Consider the following 18,101-nt stretch of genomic DNA (forward strand, 5'->3'; position numbering starts at 1 on the left):
GGACAAAACTGAACTCATAATCTGTCCCCTTCAAACTCTATCCTCTTCCAAAGATGCCTTTTCAATGAATGGCTCACCAGCTACCTGGAACCAGCCAAATGGAGCTCTCCCTGATACCTCTTTTCCCCCTGAACCCTTCTCTCCAATCAACTACCAAGCCCTGCTGATTTCAATTCCATTGTTGATTCGTAGGTCTGAGCCTCCATCATCTCTTGCCCTCATTGTATTTATCTCATTTTGTAATTGAACATTTTTTCCTACAAATACTTATTAATTTATTTTTTTAAAAAAAATGTGCTGTTAACCTTTTTATGGGTCAACAAGCTATGTGAAAATTACAAAACTTTTTGTCAAATGTAATATTGAGAGTGCTTTTGACATAGTTCGCTGGTTTTTCACCTGTATCAGTATATACTGGGAAACGGGAAAGGCTAGAATCCATGAACCAAGCAGCAAAGATCTCAAGCTAACTAATGTAGAAAGATTTGGGAAAACAAAATGTATGTATGCTTACTTCATAAACTGAAAATATAGGCTACATGACAGCTGAGACTATGTCTGTTTTACTCACCATTGTTTTTCTATTGTTTGCTAAAGTTCCTGGAATGTAAGGAAAGAATAAGTAAATAAATTGGTATAACTGAATGTTTAGTCAGCTTTTTCACTTCTGTGACTAAATGACCTGACAAGAACAATTTTAAAGGAGGAAAAATTTATTTGGGGACTCATGGCTTCAGAGTAATTTTAATCCACAGACAGCCAGCTTGAGGTGAGGTAAAACATCACAGCAGAAGAGTGTGGTGGAGGTAAGTGGCTCACAAGATGATCAGAAAGCAGAGAGAGACTCCACTTGCCTGATATAAAATATATACCCTAAAGGCATGCCCCCAGTGCCCACCTACTCCAATCACAACATACACACCTTCAATTACCACTCAGTTAATCCCTATTAGGGGGATTAATGCACTGTTGGGTTAAGGCTCTCATAACCCAGTCATTTCACCTCTGAATGCTCTTACATTGTCTCACACATGAGCTTTTGGGGAACACATCACATCCAAACCACAACACTGGAGCTAACAGTTCAAAATAAAGAGAAGATGCCTAGCATGCATGAGGCCCTGGATTCAGTTTCCAGTGCTACAAAAGGGAGAAAAAGAAGAGGAATAAGAGAAGGAACAAGTAAGCTAGATAATGATGAGCTTGGACCTAAAATAATAAGTTTGGAATTGCTCTAGTTAGAAAACTTGGGATTTTTCTGTGTCCTCTGAAGAAAAAACAAGATGGGATATGGGCTCATTGATATATCATCTATATTGGCTATCCCTATATACTAAAAAAAAAAAAAAAACAAAGTCTATCAAGATACATGTAAAACTTTCCATTAGTGATAAGGAATGAATATATATAAGAAGAAATGTTGCAAAACCTATAAGACTCCAGGTAGAAGAAGTATGCCACTCCTGTCTCTGCCCTTACCATGCTCCATGTGCTGACCTTGGAAATCCTCCCTCTCTTGGCTTCCATGTGGCTACTTTCTCACAGTTTTCTTCTTACTCATTCCTTGGCTGCTTCTCCTCAATTTCCGATGTTGGCTCCTGCCCTTCTACCTGACCTCTAGATGTTGGAAGTCACTCAGCTTAGATCAGACCCCTTCTCTTTCCTCTCCCCATATAAGTGAGTCCATCCAGCTTGGAACAACACAAATAGCTTCCATCTCCCAACAGTCTATCTGCAGTTCAGACTTTAACTTTGCACTCCAGTCCACTTGACATCTACAAGTGGATGCCAGCCAGGCCTCTCAGATGGAACGCAGCCAAAACTGAGCCTCTGGTTCTGCCATCCCCCAACCCACTTCCTACAATACTGTTCTTCCCTCAGACTCTCCCAGTTCACCAACAGCAGTACTGTCTACCTCATCACTAAAGCCAATATTCCAGAAATCATTTCTTTCCCCTCCCTTTATTTCATCCCCTACATGCAGTCCACCACCAAGTTCTATATATTTTGGCCTCTAAAATATGCCTTAGATCTGTTTCTACCTCTTTTGACACAACCCATCAAAATGGCCTCTCACTCACACATCTACAATAGTCTCTTTAGCTATCTCTGTTTCTATTCCAGCTATTTTCCAATACATTCCCCATACACCAGTCATAGTAATTTTTAAAAGCATAGATAAGATCATGTAACTTCCCTACTTAAGACTACTTGATAGCTTCCTTCTATTCACTGGATAACTATCATTTAAATTCCTTGCATGGAATGTAAGGAACAGTACATGATATAGCTCTTCCTGCAAACTCTCTTCATCCACCAAGAAATCTCTCAACTCTTCTTTCACCACACTTAATACAACCTGCAATTTTCCTATTTTGTTTTATAACTGTCTATTATCTGTCTCCCCCACAGAATGTGAGCTCCATCAGGGTAAGAATCCTGTCTCTCTCTTATTTAATAATCATATTATTAATAATCTTCTTAATAATCAGCTCTATATGTGAACGCTGTGGCATTATAAAAAATAGCTGTTAATTGAAAACAAAATTGTCCTATTTTATAAATAGATAAATTTCATAAATAAATTTCACCCTTTTAAGGACCTTATATGTGTTCATTATGTTGTTAATCTTTTTTCCAGGGTCAAAACAAGAATCCTCACATATGCTTCATTCTAAATTCATATTTAAGAGGCCACAATGTTACTGATACAATATATAAGTCTGGAAGAGAGTTTTTAAAAAGACAGCTTATAAAATAACATGAATAGTCAGGAGGCATTACTGAAACAAAGGAGAACTGAGAAAAGTTTAGAAATGGGAAAGGATAGAAATGGGAAAGGAATAACATTAAAGAACTATCTGACAGGTCAAGTGAGGTTAATTTGAAGATATAAGGTCTCTGAGGAAATAAGAAAAGGAGGGATGCAATTGATCCATCAGTTGTCGTTAGGATATCCATTCCATGCAGACAGAGCTGGTATAATAGGGAAATACAATAATACAACTCATAACAAAGATCCAAATATGAATTCTATTTCAGCTATAAAGAAAAAGTCCAAGAGATCATAAGCAAGAATAACAGGAGTCATAGAAGACTTCTTACAGGAAAGTGACCTATAAATCGAGATATGAGAATGTATACAAGTTAGCCAGTGAACATGTGTATATGAAGTAGAGTAGCAGGCAAGGGCAGAGTGGGGGTGTTTGGGAGTGAATAGAAGACACTTTCAAGCATATGCAAAGACCAGAGGCAGAAAGAAGTTTGATGAGTGAAGGCAAAGGAGACGTGTGCAGCCAGGATGGAATGGGGAAGGGGAATTGGGAGGGAGAGTTGTAGATGGAGAAGTGGATAGAGAGAGAAAGCCAGGAGAAGTAGAGACCTCCAGGCCAAGGAATGCCTGATTTTGATCCTAAGACTAAGCATGTCTTTTCCTGAGAAAGAACAGAAAGACAAAAGATAAATAAAATTACCAATAAATTTTGAAGTGAAGTAGTAGAAAGTGAAGTCTGCTCTGGAAAGGCTTGAGCTCCCCAGGTACAGCAGAAGAGAGGTTTTCTGTGCAGAAAAAACTAAACAGTGCATTTAGGAGAAAAGAGATTTGAGTTTGAGCAAAACAACAGAAATTAACTCTGTTGGGAAAAAGATAGAAATTCACTCAAAAACCTGATTAGCAGAGAAGGGCTCAGGTAATGTCACACAGCATGAAAGGAGGCAGAAGGAATAGGTCAGTTTTATGTTTAATTTTAGCATTTATTTCTAGTTACAGAGTACATCTAAGGATAGACAAAGATTTGCCCAGGTCTAGGAACTATCATGGAACCTTGAGGAGAAATCCACAAGTTTCAAGAGTGAAGAATACAGGCCAGTTGAGGGACAGGAGGTGGGGTGGGGACAACAGAGAACAGAGTAGCATGACGGAGAAAGAGAGGAAATAATGGTTCAGCAAGTGATTCAATTCAAATTAATTCCACAAAGATCTGTTGAATACCTTTTAGTTCCAATTGTATTAAATTCTAAATATGTGGGAGAATCACAGTCTCTGCCCTCAGAGATGATACCATGAGACAGCAGACTTTTAACAGTCGCTAATAAACTCAAAGGCACAATGAAGATAATAAGAATATTATTTTTATGGCATAAAATGTTTTAATGATCATTACAGCCAGTTTGTTAAATTTCTTTATTAGGAAAACTTCTCAAGAATTGCTTTGCTTCTTTTCTGAAAACTGAAATAGATTCTTTGATCAGACAATTTTAATATTAACAGTAATAAACTAATCTAAATATTATGGAACCAAACAGAATTGAACTAGTAACATAATAAATCTGTCTCAAATAATAAAATATGACAGCTTCTTATTTCTCTAAATGAAGAAAAAAAGAAAGAGGCTTGGGTCCTAAAAAAGATATAAATAAAAATTGCCAGGTGCAGTAGAGCACACTCCTAATCCCAGCATGGCTCAGGAGGCTCAGGTGGAAGGATCTTGAATTCAAAGCCAGCCTTAGAAACTTATCGAGATCCTGTCTCTAAATAAAATATTAAAAGGGCTGGGGATGTTGCTCAGTGGTTAGTGACTTTGGGTTCAATCCCTGGTATAAAAAAAAAAAAAGACTTATATAATCAGCCCTTGTCCCCTCATCTTGATTTACTTTTCTGCATTGTACTTTTCATTGTTTGAACTTTGTTTTCCTGTATAGTGACTGTCGCCTGCCAGCATGCAAATTCCCTGAGGGTCAGGATTGTGTCTGTCTGGTTCACCACTGTGCCTCAGTACCTAGAACAACACCTTCCCAGAGTAATCACTCACAAATCACCTTAGGGTTCTGAATCTTGGGTGGTATATCATGTGATTTTTAATGTAAATAACAGAGAAAGTATATAACTTATTGATTTTTGTATGAGTTTACATATTAAATTTAAAAAATCATCACAGTCTGGTGTTTTACTTAATTCTGAAAGGAAATATGTCTTTAAAAAAAGATTTAAAAACATGAGGTATTTATTTGCACAAGTATGCAGTCGTGTATACTGAGTATTTGTTTATAAGATGTGCTTTATTGAACTTCATCTTTTTCATTGAAACCCAGCCAGACTTCTGCACCTACCTGCCATGATTTTTGTTTGTGACTACAGTGGCAATAAACTGGAGCCTGGTCTCCCCCCTTACCTTGATATTCACTAGGACAATGTATTTGCTTCTTATTTACATGTGTAGTCGTTTCTAAGACTATTTTAAACAAATGCCAAAAATATCTTAGTTCAACCAATGTGCAAACACCTGAACTAAATAAAAACTACCTATTAGTATTAGCATAAATCATGGCTTCTGAGAGCAAGGGAATGACATCACTGTTTGTAGGTAACATTTACTGTATAATCCTGAACTCTGGTTCAGAAAGCAGACTTGAAAGGAATACAAAAATTCTAGTTAACTAAAATATTTGTTTTTTAAAAATTAAGCATTTTAATAATAAAAAGATAATTATTTTTAAAAAAGCATGGAGTTGAAACATTCTTCTGAACAATGAAAGATGTTTACTTTTTAGAATAGGAATTTTATACGCACTAAGAAACATCAGAAATGAGAACTTGTTTTATTTAAAGTTTTAACTGTTATCCACACTATGTATAAATCAGAAGAGTTTTTGACTCGTCCAACAATTTATTGGAACAAACACACTAAAAATGTTTTTTTTTAAATAAAAAGTTTAGTATCAAAAGATTTTTTTAAAAGGTTGGCAGCATGGACCTGGCTTCATTCAGCATGACAATTCTGAAAGAATGTCATCTTTCCTTGTCATGGCTAAGCAGTGTCAAAAGTAAAGCATTCCTATTTTTGGAAAGTTACATTCCCCAGAATTAAAAGTGACTAAGTAATAGGAATGGGCCCAATTGTTGGGTCTGCCCCATATACATGTAAATACTCTCATCATAAATGCATTTAAATTTTTTAAAAGAAAACAATGATATGTGCATGTATGAATATATAATGACAACTCCCAACATTATGTACAACTATAATGTGCCAATAAAAATAGGGGGGAAAAGAAAATAATGTGACATATAATAAGTCTTTTTTAAAATTTCTTACATACATGACAATAGCGGAATGCATTACAACATTAATTATCCATTCACAGCACAATTTTTCATAACTCTGTATGTAAAGTATGTTCACACAAAATTATGCCATTATACATGAGCTCTCATTATTTTTTTTGCATTTCAATTCTTAATACACCTTTATACCACAATTTATCATATCTCTGTTTGTATATAAGATATGTTGACACCAAAGTCACATCTTCATACATGTATTTTGTATAATGATGAGGGTCTCCTTCCACCATCCATGCTATTCCCCTTCTCCCTCACTTTCCTTCCCACCCCTATTCCCTATCTAGAGGTAATCTTCCTCACATGCTCTCCCTCCCTACCCCATTTTTAGTCACCCCCCCCCTTATATCAGAGAAGACATTGGGCATTTGTTTTTTTGGGTTTGGCTAACATCACTTAGCATAATCTTCTCTAATGCCATCCATTTCCCTGTAAATGCCATAAACTTATTCTTTTATAGTGCTGAGTAATATTCCATTGTGTATAAATGCCACATTTTTTTTACCCATTCATCCACTGAAGGACATCTAGGTTGACTCCACAGTTTAGCTATTGTGAATTGTGCTGCTATAGACATTGATGTGGCTATTTCCCTGTAGTATAATGTTTTTAGGTCCTTTGGGTATAGTCTGAGAAGAGGAATAACTGGGTCAAATGGTGGTTCCATTCCCAGTTTTCCAAGGAATCTCTATACTGCTTTCCAAATTGGCTGCACCAATTTGCAGTCCCACCAGCAGTGTATGAGTGTACCATTTTCCCCACATCTTCGCCAGCAATTGTTGTTGTCTTCATAATGGCTACCATTCTTACTGGAGTGAGATGGTATCTTAGAGTAGTTTTAATTTGCATTTCTCTGATTGCTAGAGATGATAAGCATTTTTTGTATATTTCTTGATTGATTGTATATCCTCTTCTGGGAAGTGTCTGTTCAGGTCCTTAGCCCATTTATTGATTGGATTATTTGTGTGTTTTTGGTGCTTATCTTGTTGAGCTCTTTATATACCCTAGAGATTAGAACTCTATCTGATGTATGAGGGATAAAAATTTGTTCCCAGGATGTAGGCCCCCTATTCACCTCACATATTACTTCTTTTTTTTATTTTATTTTTTTATTGGTTGTTCAAAACATTACAAAGCTCATGATATATCATCTTTCATACATTTGACTCAATTGAATTGAACATATTACTTCTTTTGCTGAGAAAAAACTTTTTAGTTTGAATCAGTCCCATGTGTTGATTCTTGGTTTTAATTCTTGTGCTATAGGTGTCTTATTAAGGAAGTTGAGGCCTAGCCCCACGTGATGGAGATTAGGGTCTACTTTTTTTCTATTACACACAGAGTCTCTTGGTTTAATTCCTAGATCCTTGATCCATTTTAAGTTAACTTTTGTGCATGGTGAGAGATAGGGATTCAATTTCATTTTGTTGCATATGGATTTCCAGTTTTCCCAGCACCATTTATTGGAGATGCTATCCTTTCTCCAGTGCATGCTTTTGGCACCTTTGTCTAATATAAGGTAGTTGTGATTCTGTGTCCTCTATTCTGTACCATTGGTCTACCAGCCTGTTTTGGTGCCAGTAGCATGCTGTTTTTGTTACTATTACTATGTAGTATAGTTTAAGGTCTGGTATAGCGATACCACCTATTTCACTCTTCCTGCTTAGAACTGCTTTAGCTATTTTGGGTCTCTTATTTTTCAAGATGAATTTCATGATTGCTTTTTCTATTCCTATGAGGAATGCCATTGGGATTTTGATTGAAATTGCATTGAACCTTTATAGTGCTTTTGGTAGTATGGTCATTTTTATAATATTAATTCTGCCTATCCATGAGCAAGGTAGATCTTTCCTTTCTTCTAAGGTCTTCTTCAATTTTTCTCTTTAGGGTTCTATAGTTTTCATTGTATAAATCTTTCACTTTTTTTGTTAAGTTGATTCCTAAGTATTTTATTTATTTTTTTTTTGAGGATATTGTGAATGGGGTAGTTTTCCTCATTTCCTTTTCAGAGGATTTGTCACTCATATACAGAAATGCCTTTGATTTATGGGTGTTGATTTTATATCCTGCCACTTTGCTGAATTCATTTACTAGTTCTAGAAGTTTCTTGGTAGAGTTTTTTGGGTTTTCTAGGTATAGAATCATATCATCAGCAAAAAGTGCTAGTTTAAGTTCTTCTTTTCCTATAGTTATTCCTTTAATTTCTTTCATCTGTCTAATTGCTCTGGCCAGTGTTTCAAGAACTATGTTGAATAGAAGTGGTGAGAGGGCATCCTTGTCTTGTTCCAGATTTTTTCTCATTTTAGAATGATACTGGCCTGAATCTTAGATAGCTTTTACAATGTTGAGGTAAGTTCCTGTTATCCCTAGTTGTTCTAGTGTTTTGAACATAAAGGGGTGCTATATTTTATCAAATGCTATTTCTGCATCTATCAAGATGATCATATGGTTTTTTAAGACTATTGATATGATAAATTACATTTATTGATTTCCATATGTTGAATCATCCTTGCATCCCAGGGATGAATCCCACTTGATCATGGTGCACAATCTTTTTGATATGTTTTTGTATCCGATTTGCCAGAATTTTATTGAGGATTTTTGCATCTATATTCATTAGAGATATTGGTCTGAAGTTTTCTTTCTTTGAGGTGTCTTTGTCTGGTTTTGGAATCAGGGTGATATTGGCCTCATAGAATGAATTTGGAAGTACTCCCTCTTTTTCTATTTCCTGAAATAGATTGAAGAGTATTGGTATTAGTTCTTTTTTAAAGGTCTTTTAAAACTCAGCTGTATATACGTCCAGTCCTGGGCTTTTCTTGGTTGGTAATATTTTGATGGCTTCTTCTACTTCCTCACTTGATATTGGTCTGTTTAAGTTGTGTATATCTTCCTGACTCAATCTGGACAGATCACATGACTTAAAGAATTTATCATTGCCTTCACTATCTTCTATTTTATTAGAGTATAAGGTTTCAAAATAATTTCTAATTATCTTCTGTATTTCTTTAGCGTCTGTTGTGATATTGCCTTTTTCATCCCATATGCTAGTAATTTGGGTTATCTCTCTTCTTCTCTTCATTAGCATGGCTAAGGGTCTATCAATCTTATTTATTTCTTCAAATAATCAACTTTTAGTTTTGTCAATTTTTTCTTTTATTTTTATTTCATTGATTTCAGCTCTAACTTTAATTATTTCTTGCCTTCTACTGCATTTGCAACTGATTTGTTCTTTTTCTAGGGCTTTGAGATGTAATGTGAGGTCGTTTATTTGTTGGCTTTTTCTTCTTTTAAGGAATAAACTTCATGCAATGAATTTTCCTCTTAGTATTGCTTTCGTAGTGTCCCAGAGATTTTGTATGTTATGTGTTTTCATTTACCTCTAAGAATTTTTTAATTCCCTCCTTGATGTCTTCTATAACCCATTGTTCATTCAGTAGCATGTTGTTCATTCTCCATGTGATGTAGGAATTTTTCTTCCTTATTTTATTGTTGATTTCCAATTTCATTCCATTATGATCAGATAAAATGCATGGTAGTATCTTTACTCTTTTGTATTTGCTAAGAGTTGCCCTGTGGCATAATATGTGGTCTATTTTTGAGAAGGATCCATGTGCTGCTGATAAAAAAGTGTATCCGCTTGATGTTGGTTGATATATTCTGTATAAGTCAATTAAGTCTAAGTTATTAATTGTGTTATTGAATTCTATAGTTTCTTTATTCAACTTTTGTTTGGAAGATCTGTCCAATGGGGAGATAGGTGTGTTAAAATCACCCATGATTATTGTGTCGTGGTCTATTTGACTCTTGAACTTGAGAAGAGTTTGATTGATGAACACAGCTGCACCATTGATTTGGGCATATATATTAATGATTGTTATGTCTTGTTGGTGTATGATTCCCTTGAGCAGTATGTAGTGCCCTTCTTTATCCCTTTTGATTATTTGGCTTGAAGTCTATTTTATTTGATATGAGTATGGACACCCCTGCTTGCTTCCGAGGTCCATGTGAGTGGTATGATTTTTCCCAAACTTTCACCTTCAGTCTGTGTGTGTCTTTTCTTATCAGATGAGTCTCATTTAGGCAGCATATTGTTGGATCTTTTTTTAAAAATCCAGTCTACTAGCCTATGTCTTTTGATTGGTGAGTTTAAGCCATTAACATTTAGGGTTATTATTGAGATATAGTTTCTATTTCCAGCCATATTTGTTTATTTTTGTTATTTAACTTGATTTGTTTTTCCTCTTTGATTAGTTTTTCCTTTACTGTACTACCTCCCACTGTTGGTTTTCATTGTTATTTTTCATTTCCTCTTCATGTAATATTTTTCCAAGGATGTTTTGAAGTGCCAGTTTTCTAGTTGCAAATTCTTTCAACTTTTGTTATTGTGGAAGGTCTTTATTTCATCTTCAAACCTAAAGCTTAATTTTGCTGGTTACAAGATTCTTGGTTGGAACCCATTATCTTTCAGCATTTGAAATATGTTGTTCCAGGATCTTGTAGCTTTCAGAGTCTGTGTTGAAAGATCAGCCATTAACCTAATTGGTTTATTCGTAAATGTAATCTGCTTCCTTTCTCTTATGGTTTTTAAAATTCTCTCCTTATTCTGTATGTTGGGCATTTTCATTATATTGTGTCTTGGTGTGGATCTCTTGTGATTTTGCACATTCGGCATCCTGCAGGCTTCTAGGATTTGGATTTCCATTTCATTCTTCATTTCTGGAAAGTTTTCTAATATTATTTCATTGAATAGATTGTTCATTCCTTTGGTTTGGACCTCTATACCTTCCTCTATCCAAATAACTCTTAAATTTGGTCTCATTATGCTATCCCATATCTCTTGGATGTGCTGCTCGTGGTTTCTTATCAGTCTCACTACACTGTATGATATAGGTTGTCTTCATTGTCTGGGGTTCTGTTTTCTAAGTGTTATACTCTGCTGTGATACTCTCATTTGAGTTTTTGAGTTTTTAATTTGGTTTATCATTTCCTTCATTTCTAGGATTTCTTTTTTTTTTTTTTTTTGTATAACCTCTATCTCACTGTAGAGTTGATCTTTTGCTTCTTGGATTTGTTTATATAATTCATTGTCAAAGTGATCTTTCATTGTCTGCATTTGCTGTCTAATGTCTTCCTTGAGATTCCAGATCATCTGACCATGTATATCCTGAAATCTTTATCTGACATTCTTTCTGCTGTAGATGTTACCTCTTCTAATGTTGAATTGTCCTGCCTTTTTTTGTGGTCCTTTCTTTCCTTGTCTTTTCATGTTGCTCACGTTTCTTTCCAGCTCTGTGTGACTGTTGGGTTATTGTTTTTCCCCTATAGATTTGTATTGCTCTTACATAGTTCTGAAATCTCTCCTTTGTGATGGGAAACAATGCGAACAGTTCCCAATATCAACTATTCATCATCTATGAGCTTGTTTTTGTTGTTAATACATTTATAGTTAGTCTCTATGTCTAGAGATGATGGATTCAATTATTATTTAAAATACATTCATAGTTTCATAAAAGGCATACAGTTTCTGGTGGCGTACAGAGAGCTGAGGGTCGGGCATAGGACTTTATGTTAAGGGAGAAAGATGTGAGGGTATGGGGTTAATATATCTTAGCTACTTTGGATGAGAACTCTAATGAAGGGGGTTATTAGAAGGAGAATAGACAGGAGGTATTTTAGGTTAGTTAAGTATGTGGGAGGACAATAAGAAGCATAGAAACACACACTTATTTGTATTTAGTAAATTACAGGCAGTAGAAATAGTAACACTTAGGAGGTTGAGAGAGGAAGAAAAGGAGGAATAAAAGTAATAAGAAAAGAAGAAGAAAAAAGGGGGGAAAAGAGAGAGAAATGTATGAAAAAAAGAGGGAGAAAAAGAGAGAAGAAAACATAAAAAGAAAAAGGAAAGAAGGGAAAAATATGCACTCTAAGAATTCTGTTTTCTTCTCTTCCAGTAGGTGGTGTTGTGCATTCCAGGTTGAGTCACTGCCCTCAGGGTGGTGGAAGCAATCCCTGTGAGGCGGCTCTTCCTCCCCTGCCGGGTGCCTCTCCAATCCCGGTCCCTTTGGGCTGTTCTTGGTCTCTATCGCCCTCCCCTCTCCTGCCCACCAGGCCTCAGTTGATGTATCTCTTGTCTGTAGCCTTGAGTTGACTCTGGGTGGGTGGTACCCTGGCTGTCCTGAGGTTCTGATCAACTGAGTGCTATCTCTGTGTTGGGTAGTCACCAAGTCATCACAGGTGGGGAGAGGGGGAGTTGGAAACCGGCAACCTGTTCTGTTGTATTCCCTCTGATAGCCACGCCCACTGAAAGCTGGTGAAAAAGGTTTTGAGTTATCACAGCAGGGGGAGGGAGAGTTGGAGATCAGGTACCTTCTCAGTTGCACTCTGCTCTGATAGCTATGCCTGCTAAAAGCTGGCGAGAGGGGCTGGAGATGTGGCTCAAGTGGTAGCGCAGTCACCTAGCATGCATGAGGCACTGGGTTCAATTCTCAGCACCACATTAAAAATAAACAAAGATTTTTTTAAAAAAAAAGCTGTTGAGAACGGTTTTGAGTTATCATAGCTGGGGAGAGGGAAGGCTGGTAATAACACACCTGTTCAGATGCCCATTTCGTCGTCAGCTACACCCATCAAAAGTTGAAGAGGTTGATTTTCCAAGAAGGCGACCGCCTGTTTTTGCCCAGGGTGTCTGGTGAAGTGGAGGGAGCTAGGCTGTTCCTACGCTAAGTCCAGAATTCGGTCCTCCGTCCGGTGACCTGCCGTCATGCAGGTGGCAGTGTGGCATGCTCCAGCCCTAAAGCATCAGTAACCCTGTGTCTACACTGCCAGAACTCCGTGGCACTCAAAATCTCCGCCCATCTGCGGCAGGTTCCCAGGCCATGCTGCTGGCCGGCTTAGGCAGCAAAGAGTGACTCTGGTTTCCCTGCATTCTGGGCTACACTTGCAACAAACCTTGTTTAAAATCCTGTCACACGCTCCATGAAGCTTAAATTCGTGAATGGGAGCTTCTGTGGGGAAAAACTTCTGACCGCTCACTAGGAGTCACGCCAGTAACGGGTTCTCCTCTACTCTGCCATCTTGGAAACCTCATAATAAGTCTTAATGACTGTTTCACATAAGTAACTGGTTAACAAATTGCTTTAAAGCAAAGAAAATACCTTATCTGGGCACCCTACAAATCTAAAGGAAAATGAAAAAATTAATTCAATTTTAATAATATTTGTGAATTTAAAGTGAAACTAGAGAAATAGAATCATTTTATTGTTGAAACTGAATTCTTCACAGAATTAGTAGATAGTGGAAACAGAAGTTTAAGGGAAAAATATGAATATTTATTATAAGTTTGAGGTGAACCAATAAAGCATGACTATTGAAAATAAATTCACTAAGGAAGCAGAAACTGAATTTAAGAGGTTTTTTTCCTCCAAAAAAAAGTTTTTTGAACTTTTTTTTTTAAAAAAGTTTCATGTTTGTAGGTGCCCAATAGAAAGCCCATAATTTTGCTCTCACTGCCAGCAACTGTTAGAATAAATATATCCATTTTTCATCCTCATATTTGAAAACAAAGAAATCCCAAATGTCCATAGAATATGTAAGAAAAGTTATTTTTAAAAGTATTTTTAGTTGTAGGTGGACATGATGCCTTTATTTTTATTTATTTATTTTTATTTGGTGCTGAGGATTAAACCTGTGCCTCACTGGCAGTAGGCGAGTACTCTACCACTGAGCCACAATCCCAGCCCAGAAAAGTTATTTTTGATATGATAGCTTCAGAGATAACTGTCTTCCTGAGGGATGCTCCTGTTATTGAAGTACTTTTTAGTGGGGAGAGGGCGCCTAAGTTATGTGATTTTTAAGGTTACTGAAAACTGCATGCAGTCAGAGATTCCGCTGTGATATTTCACATGAGAGTAGCCTACAGGAAAATACAGTTTGCATAGATAGCTGGGTGACCAAAAAAAAAAATGGACATTTACAAATTTCACAGTATGGCATTATTGAAGAAATAGAAATAGTGATATTCTTTAAAAGTTACTTAATGTATCTCCCTCACTTTCAGGCAGGGTTTTTCCCAAATTATCTTTGGATTGTTGAGTAGTCACATTAGTATAAACATCTGCAGGGAAGGAAATTCCTCAAACTCCCCTGGTATTCTATTCCTGTATTAACAACCTTACTTCCAAGAAGCTGGTCTTTGGTCATCACATTGTAATTAGTTACTAGCCAGCATGTCTATCAACAAGTATTTGCTAAGTACACACAGAGAGAATGTTATTCTGTTGGGTCTTTGATGGGAGACCTTCCTCTCCAACTCCTTCTAATTGCTTCTTCTGCCAAATCCAACTCTAATCCTAGACTCAAATACTCTTCTACTAATCTTCCATTCATGTCATGATGGTCTATTACAACAAATAAGAATGTACATCCTATTAATAAATGAATGCTTCCTTTACTTACACAATACAGTTTGATTTTCAAATAATTTTGAAACAATATGTATTTTTCAAAACAAGGAAGTGTTATCAGTTTTTCAAGTGAGAAAACTATGACTTCAACAGAATAAACAGTTGTACAACTATGAAATTGCCAAGTTTATCTTTCTTCCAGGGGCTAATACAAATCAACTTCAGGTTACTATCTCGCCATTCATCTTTTCCTGCTCTTTCACAAATTACTATAAACTACTTCTCTAAAGCCTGTGTGGCTGAACTTTACTACATTTGCCTCTTTTTTATTTGATTAATCTCTCTACATCCCAATGCATATCCAGGTTCACACTTTTTCTCTTCTCAAATGCTAACTCTCTGCAGTCTACATATATTCTACCTTATTCCTTCAGCCTCCCCAAATCTTCTTATTTAAAACAAACATTGGATTGTAGCACTTTCATCTTGCCACACCACCTGACTACAAGCATCTGACAAAAGCTTACTTTTTCTTCCATCGGCTTTCTTATATTGTTTTTTTTCCCCCACTAGATTTTTCCTGACCATCTGTTGTCCTTGATAGTACTGACACTACTTCTTCTGTGAGATCTTTGAAATTCACTGGTCTCTTTAGTCGTCTTCTTGTTCCCAACCACAGTTCTTCAGCTGGGTCTCAAATCCTGGGTGCTCCACTCGTCATGACTTTACCCCCTCAGAGGATTCAATCCGGTGCAAGGTTATCGATGATGACTCCAGCCTGAGGATACCAAAATGCATTTTTCCTGCTTCAGTCTTACCCTTAATCTAAAATTTCTCAGAGACAGATGTAGACATATGTCTTTTCTTTCTTTTTTAAAAAATATTTATTTTTTAGTTATAGATGGACATAATATCTTCATTTTTATTTTTATGTGGTACTTAGGATCAAACCCAGTGCCTCACACATGGTAGGCGAGCACTCCACCTCTGAGTGACAACCATAGCCTGACATATATCTTTTTATATCATTCCTTATTTCACACTTCCCTCCATTCTGCATACCATCATTGATTAGTATTTCTAAAACATAGCCATGTAGGTCACAAAGACACAAATTACAAACCAACAACAGCCCCTATTACCATCTTTATCATGCTTAATCATTTTGTTCAGCCTCTCAGGTCCTATATCTACTGCTTCTGACTACTGTTCCCAATGACTTTCTAAGCTGAACCTTAACATGCTTATCTACAGACTTATCTTGCTCAGACCACAAGTTCCATCTTCAGGATTTACCATCACCCTTTCTAGAAGCCCAAAACTTATACCTAGTTCAAGGTTTGTACTTTTTACAAAAATCCTCATTGATTCCAAAAATATATGGTATGCCCATGTCAACTTCCTAGTTTTGATGTTGTACTAGTTGTATAAGATGTCACCACTTCTGGGATTGCATGTACAACTGTAGATATGTTCCTGTGAGTCATGATTATTTCAAAATAAAAGTTTAAAAATATATGGTATCAGCTGTGTGTGTGTGTGGGGGGGAAGTGGGATACTGAGATCACAGGGAAGTATACAATAAAATCTAAGTGGTATGAGGGACAGAATAGAAATACAAAGTGATGATACTCTATGAGATGTACTAAAATAGCCATATATCCAGGGTATCAGGGAATACAGAGAAAGGAGTGAACAGTAATGCAAGAAGGTCCATGGAATGCTTTGTGGAACATCAATTCAGCTTGGGCCTTCAGAAATTCATAGTAATTTTATTACCAGGCCCAAACTGTCTACCCAGAGCAATGAGACTCTTTATAACAGAGAAACCTGAAAACCATGGTATACTTGGAGACTACTGAGAAGTTTAGTATCAGTAAAGGCTCTTAAGAAAGAAAATGTAGGGAATATGGCTAGAAGGAAAATGTGGATCTCCTTAATAAAGAACATTGTATTTCAGGCTTAGGACTTTCAATTTTACATAGTAGAAAACTATAAAGTCTTTTAAAGCGAGGAAGTAAAATAACCAGATCCATATCTTTTCAAAGAAACCCATACTCATGGAAAAACATAAATTTATCATAATAAACACAGATTTAGGTATAAGAATAGTCACCACATAATTGTGTATCATACCATCAACAGAAACAGTTTACATGCTTCACAAAAAGAGACAAGTTAAGTATACAATCATTAAAATATTGTACACTATATAATAATGAGATAACATAATGAAAGTTTTAAAAGTAGAGTGTAAAGCAGTAGGTACAACATTTCCAGTTTTACAAAATAGAAGTATACACATGCAAAGAAAAAAGACTATAAGGATATGAATACACATACACATATGTATCTGTGTATATAAGGATACATATATGTATGTGTATTCATATCCTTATATGCATACTATAAGGATATGTATATACACAGATAGGTATGTACAAGTACACATGTACTTGATCTCATATTTACTTCATGGTGGTTAGAGTAATAGTAATTTTAAATTTTCTTTTTGCTTATCTGAATTTTCTGAACTTGTACAAAGAACACTTTCATCTTCTACTAAAAAAAGGCTGTTTTAAATAACTTTATTGGGATTTAATTCACATATAACTTACCTTTTCAAAATATGTACAGGATGTCTTGCTGACCCTTGCAGAGCCCAGGCAGGCCCAGGATAGCCCTGCCAACCAGCACGGGACTCAAGCCCAGGCCCAGGCCCAGGACTACCCTGCCAAACCGCAAAGAGCCCAGGCCTGGTACCAAGAACAGGACTTCACACCACTCTGAGGACCACACCCACACACCACAGCACTGCTTCTCCAAACAGGCTGCCAAAGCAGTCCTTTGACTTGCCAGTTCAACCCCATCTCTAAAAATGGTTGCTACCATCTTGAGACACCTCTAAGGGTGCCCCCGCTGCTGCTACCACCATCTTTAGTTGTGGCAGCTTCTATCTTGGGATACTGGTCAGTGGCTGGAAGCCCAAAACCAAGGTACTTACAGGTTTGACGCTACCCTACCACCAAATACAGTTGTGGACACTTCCATCTAGAGACAACAGCCAGGTTCCAAAAGACTATAACCAAAGTCCCTGCAGCTTTGATACACCAGAGGTATCCCTGCTAGGTGTGCTAACAGCCACCATTTTGTTGCAGAGGCAGTAGAGTTCCTTGCACTGGGCCAACTCTTTCTCTCTTCTGTTAACAGCCAACTTCTTTTGATTCAGCTTCTACTCTTTCTATGAGCTAATACCTCTATATTATGACCGTCTACTTCATGAACATCACATCCTACAACCCCTATTTCTCTTTGTCCACCATTAGAATCTGTAGACCCTTTTGTAAACCTACTGTTTATATTGCAAATAATAATTGAACACATCATTCCTGTTTACTGTGATAAAACTGTAATCATCTAAATGGGATCTCTTTGGTTTAAGGCTGTATATTGTTTGCATTGGGTGCTGTTAATATTGATCTCCCTCTTAAAGGCAAGACATCAATAACCTGCAGGGACACCATAAGATTATAAGGCAGAAACTATAATACCTCAGATCTGCACTGCTAGAAGGG

The 18,101-nt window shown here is 36.6% G+C and overlaps 1 protein-coding gene across 14 annotated transcripts in view; it reads right to left on the reverse strand.

Annotated features, from left to right (window-relative positions):
* Nucleotides 1-18,101, reverse strand: part of Bbs9 (Bardet-Biedl syndrome 9) — a 459,963-nt gene that overhangs the window by 47,826 nt on the left and 394,036 nt on the right. The window contains exon 22 of one of the 14 annotated variants that reach the window (XM_078039873.1): nucleotides 14,743-15,304. The exons of the other annotated variants lie outside the window; for them this stretch is intronic. Coding sequence (XP_077895999.1) covers nucleotides 15,285-15,304 — 20 coding nt within the window. The 3' untranslated portion in view covers nucleotides 14,743-15,284. Of the gene's footprint in view, nucleotides 1-14,742; nucleotides 15,305-18,101 lie in introns of those variants that run through there. 14 annotated transcript variants of the gene reach the window in all.

The sequence above is a fragment of the Ictidomys tridecemlineatus genome, chromosome 2, assembly GCF_052094955.1.
Source record: "Ictidomys tridecemlineatus isolate mIctTri1 chromosome 2, mIctTri1.hap1, whole genome shotgun sequence".
Classification (NCBI taxonomy): Eukaryota; Metazoa; Chordata; class Mammalia; order Rodentia; family Sciuridae; genus Ictidomys; species Ictidomys tridecemlineatus.